The 5,303-nt window shown below is 33.0% G+C and overlaps 1 protein-coding gene across 1 annotated transcript; it reads right to left on the bottom strand.

The window, feature by feature from the left end:
* LOC107642176 (miraculin) lies at window positions 2,844-3,695 on the bottom strand. The gene has a single exon (XM_016345480.2). The coding sequence runs from the start codon at window positions 3,624-3,626 to the stop codon at window positions 2,991-2,993; it is 636 nt and encodes a 211-aa protein (XP_016200966.1). The 5' UTR covers window positions 3,627-3,695; the 3' UTR covers window positions 2,844-2,990.

The raw sequence follows: 5,303 nt of genomic DNA, 5'->3' as shown, positions 1-5,303 counted from the left end.
ACAGTGATTATAGTATTTTAAAAAATATTATAAAAAAAAAACTGTTACCAAAATCCAAAAAAAAAAATATAACTTTAATTTTAACAACACTTACATAACTATCATATATAATCATCATAAACATAACCATACTAAAGCATATTATATTTTTCTACCCTTATATATAAAACGTATACACTCCACTACGTGAATGTGTCTGACTTAGTTTTTAAGATAGTGTTTGATAGAGAAATAGAGACTGAAAGACTGAGATTGAGAGACAGAGATTAAGAGACAGAGACAAAAAAATCTCACTATTCTGTTTGGTGCAAAGTGGGAGACAAAAATTAAAATTGAAATTAATTAATTGAAATGAGGGTATTTTAGGTATAAAATATTATTAAGTTTCCGTCTCTGTCTCTAAAATTTCAGTCCCCTATGTCCTAACTTTTTGGAGATATTAAAATACTGAAATTTTAGGACAGAAACAGAAATTTTAGTACCAGTCTCTGAGCCAACAAACATGATATTGAGTTTCAGTCTCTCAATCTCTATTTCAATACCTCAAAACAAATGCTACCTAAGTACTTAGAATTGGTTAATTCTCTTCTATGATTAACACTAGTCCCAATACACACAAAGAAATGAAAAAAAAAATTATGATGATCGAAGTTTCTGTGATCTTGAATTTGTCTCGAAAGCTTTCCAACAAAAGGAACCGGCTTTGATTGCAGCATACCAGCCCTTTCCAACAAATCTCGAAAGTATTCAGGTTGAGTAATATGCAATTCATGATTAGAAAGACGATTAATTTTTAAACCAAGGAAATAGTTGACACTGTCCAAATCCTTTAAAGCAATAAGAGAGTGAAATTGAGAGATTAGTATAAAATTTCATTATTATTGTCACTAGTAACGAATATATCATCAACATATACTAAAATAAAAATAGTTAAAATTAGATTTAAAACGAGTAAAGAGTGAATTAAGAATCAGTACGTAGTAGTATGAGTGCTACGAAAATCAAAACTAAGTAATTAAAAGGTAGCTTATTAAATTAGCCATTAAGCTTTCTATTTTTTAAGCCTTTTGGAATTGAACTTTGTAAGGTACATCAACGAGGGCTAGACGCTTGTTCCCATTTTGATCCTCATATACTCCAATATCCCTACATTGAACCTTGCAATACTCACAAAAACTTGGGCAATAAACTATTTTATAACCTTTTTCATACTTCTCTATCTTGAACCACTTTTTTATGCTTCTCCAACTAGGGTTTCCAACACTACCCCCACTAGTCACAAACCACTTCCTCGTTGACCTATCAAACATTCCAATCTCCCACACCCTTGAATATCCCTTATTACAACAATAACTTGTTTGGACCCATGATGAAGAAAACTTAATGTTGAGATCCCTTGACACATGAACAAAACCTCTCTTGTTTGGTTTAATGGATGAAAAAGATAATGGTTGCCCATGGTTTATTATTCCATCCACAACCCCCAAAAAAAGAGTAGGGCACACCGGATCCGCATTGAAAGTGCAATTTAAAATCATGGTGCCAATTGAAAATTTATTATTAGTAGCTTGGACTTGGACAGGGATAATGTAGTAATTTTCACCTTCTCTGAGCTTGTTCCCTAATGTGTCAAGAACTTGGTTAGGTGAATCATCATCATATCCTCCGAAAAATATTTGTTTTGTGCATAAGGCAAAGAGTGAGAGAAGTGCTTGTAATGTGATCTTCATTGAACACTAATCACAAATTCACAAACCTATATATATATGAGGTTGATTTAATTTATATATGCTAAAGTATATATAATACCTTGTACCTCATTACCCATCGTGATCAAAGTACACACTTTTATTGACTAAGAAACTAAAATTAGGATGTTATAAAATGTTTAATTACTATGGTCAGAATCGGTTGTTTTTGAAGCCATCAACTGAAATGGTTGACTGATGATGGCTTTCTTTGCCTAATTAACTCACCCTCCCTTTGTTTTGTAGGTAAAGTCATCATGAAAGTGTTGTATTATTTCAACTAATTAAGAAGATGCTTGAGAACCGTATTGTTTATTTTTTAAAACAAGGGATGGATTTGTTAGGTAACTTTTTTTATACAAGAATATGGCTACTTTGATCTAATTAAAAGATTAAACTATTATTTATACATATGAAAGTATATCACCATTAGCTAATTCTAATTAATTAAAAATTTTAAAACTTGTTCACAAGTTTTTTAAATGTTATAAATTAATTTAAAAATAAATTATTTTAGTTAAAAGAACACGTTACAATTTGTTAGTCACACGGAATACCAAGATAAGGTAGTAGATCTAGGTACTACAAACTTTTTAGGATAATATAGTAATATCCATAAACAAAATTTAAATTATGGTAGATCCAATGCCCATTTTCTCTTTTCCGTTTTGCAGCCGAAATGCCGTGTGAGCTATGGCTCATTGGCAATTTTGGACTGATTTATTTCCATGTATTCTTCAACCAGGCTAAAGGGCTAAGAATATAAGATCAAGCTAAGTCTAAAAATTGAAGCCCAGTCTCTCTAACTAAATTTTTGGGCATGCTACACTGTTTAATTAATTACGGTCTCTTGATAATTTTTTTAAAACAAAAAAAAGGAACAATTTATTTGGCTAATCTAGTAAATGATGATTCATTTAGTCAAAATGCATATACAGTACATAGTACTGGCTTATAATCCTAGTAGTAATAATTAATAATAATGATACTGAATATAATCACTAACACATCTAATAATTCGTATATAAAAATTTAAAAATAGCCGGAAACTATGTAACTTTACGGGAAACATATTTTGTATTATTTATTTATTAATTCATAAAGTTATTATTACAAGGAACCCTACATGAGGGTCCTCATATATATAAACGTTATTATTGAACAAACATCATTAAAGTATAAAAAGAAATTACATTTACTTATTATTCTTATTTATATATATAAGTAGGACTTTTAAATTGTTCATGCTTTTTGGAATTGGACTTTGAGTGGAACATGAGTGAGAGCCAAACGCTTATTCCCATTGCGATCAACAACCACACCAACATTCTGGCATAGATGCTTGTGAGGCAAGAAACTTGGACAATGCACCAACTTATAAGCCCCATCATACTCCTCAATCTTGAACCAATTGTACATGGTTTTCCAACCCGGGTTCCCAAGAGCACCACCGGTTGTGACGAACCACTGTGGCGCCTTAGAACCAACAAATTCAAGTGTCCACGCCGTAGAATGGTGTGGACAACTTGTTCTAGCGGCAAATTTGATGTTGAGATCAGTGTCGACTCGAATAACGCCTTTTTTAGCGTTAATTGGTGTGAATGATAGTGGTAATCGACCATGATTTCTATCATTCACAAGAATAACATCAAGAGGGCATGTTTGGCCAATGCTAGTGAGACCTAGGCCTCCACTAGTTAAACATTTTGTGGGTTGTGGCCAATAAGGGACAATATAGTAATTTGAATCAGCTCTTAGGATTTTGGCTGAAGTGTCAAGAACTTCCAGAGGTGAAGCATTATTATTAGATGCTCCAAGAAGTGGTGGTTGTGAGCTCAAGGCTATGAGAAGGGCTAGTGCAAATAGTGTGATCTTCATTGTTGTTGATTATTTAGGAATTATTAGTAATTTAATTTGTGTTGTGAGATGATTGGAGTTGGAGATGATGATCAATTTATAGATGCTAATATGGTTCTAATCTGTGGGGTTTTCATATAACTTATTATGTATGAACAATTATTTAGGTCAATGGTTTGAAACAATACTATTGGCCTTTTAATTTGAGGTTATTATTGCTTGTAATTTATCATGTTCTTCCATATTATTCAACTCTTGATGTTCTTATACTTTGTTATCAAATCAAGTAGCTAGCTATATATATGTAAATCTCCGTTTTTGGGGGGTCAAAACTCAGAAGTTCTATGTATGTAAATCTCTCTAAGTTCTATTATATATTTTTAGTTGCATAATATAATAGATACTAGATATGGGGATCCTTAAGCTGAAACGGGTTTTGGTATTTGAACAATAGGAACCAGTTTTTGATAGAATAATTCATTGGTTCATGCATCTAATCGTTTATTTGCTGGCTTAATTATACTATGTGACTATGTATGTTGTTTTCTTCTTTTGTTGCAAATAATTGAGTTACTAATGGACTACTATATAGTAATGCTATCTAGGGAATAACAGGTTAATTAGTAATAAGGAAATCTCTTCAATATCATGTATGGGGTATATATATATTATTAATTTTCTTTTGTCCTTAATTACACTTGATATTAATTTTAAAATTTCATGATCAGCATTATTATCTCTATCTTCTTTTTCCACCCGGTCTCACAAGTCACAACCACAAAGCTCTTTATGCATACATTTGCCTTTTGTTTCTCCGATTCATGAGTTTGTAACTAATTAAGTAATTCTTCTGAATCAATCATATAATATCATTTATTAATAAATAAACTTTTTTTTTTGAAAGCAAAGCTCAACACAATAAGGGTGGAACAAACAGGATCATCCAACAACTAAAAATAAAAATAAAATTAAAACTAGAGACCAAAAATTAAGAAAATACAAACTAAGAACTAAAGACTAAAAACTAGAACCAAACACCCAAAGCCGACCCCCAAGTCATCTCTGGCATAGCCATCAACAACCAAAAGGATCCACACAACTCCACTCGTTAGCGCAACTGAAGGTCATGTTGATAATTTCGTCAACGCCTTTGTTGGTATGTTGGAATATCCTCCTATTTCTTTCCAGCCAAATATTCCAAAGTACCGCGCAGAAGCACCTCAATCTCTGCCGCTGATTCTCCTTGCTCCGAGGTTCCTCTGTCCAGCTCAAAAAGTGCTCTTTCAGCGAACCCGGAAAAGACCATAGTCGACCAAAAGCTGATATCCAAGCATTCCACACTTGCCACATAAAAGTACAGCCTAGAAACAAGTGATGTGCATGTTCCACGTCATTATTACATAACACACAAACATTATCTTCCTGAGTGATGATGCCAAACCGGCTTAGCCTTTCCTTCGTATTCACTCGGTCTATCAGCACAAACCAAGCAAATAGCTCCACTCTTGGAGGAACCAGACCTTTCCAAATACTCCTAGTAAAGCTGAAGCTGGTTATCTCCTCTGGTAGCACTTCCTCTTGCCATACCTGCACAAACGAGTTAGTTGAGAAAACACCTTGCCTATCATACTTCCACACCACTCTATCCTCTCTATTTTGTACTAGCCTCACAGGTCTCAGAATCTCATGCAGCTGATT

Source organism: Arachis ipaensis, chromosome B05 (genome assembly GCF_000816755.2).
Source record: "Arachis ipaensis cultivar K30076 chromosome B05, Araip1.1, whole genome shotgun sequence".
In the NCBI taxonomy this organism is placed as follows: domain Eukaryota; kingdom Viridiplantae; phylum Streptophyta; class Magnoliopsida; order Fabales; family Fabaceae; genus Arachis; species Arachis ipaensis.
Note: the sequence above shows the minus strand (reverse complement) of the source record. Positions and strands in the feature narration are given on the sequence as shown.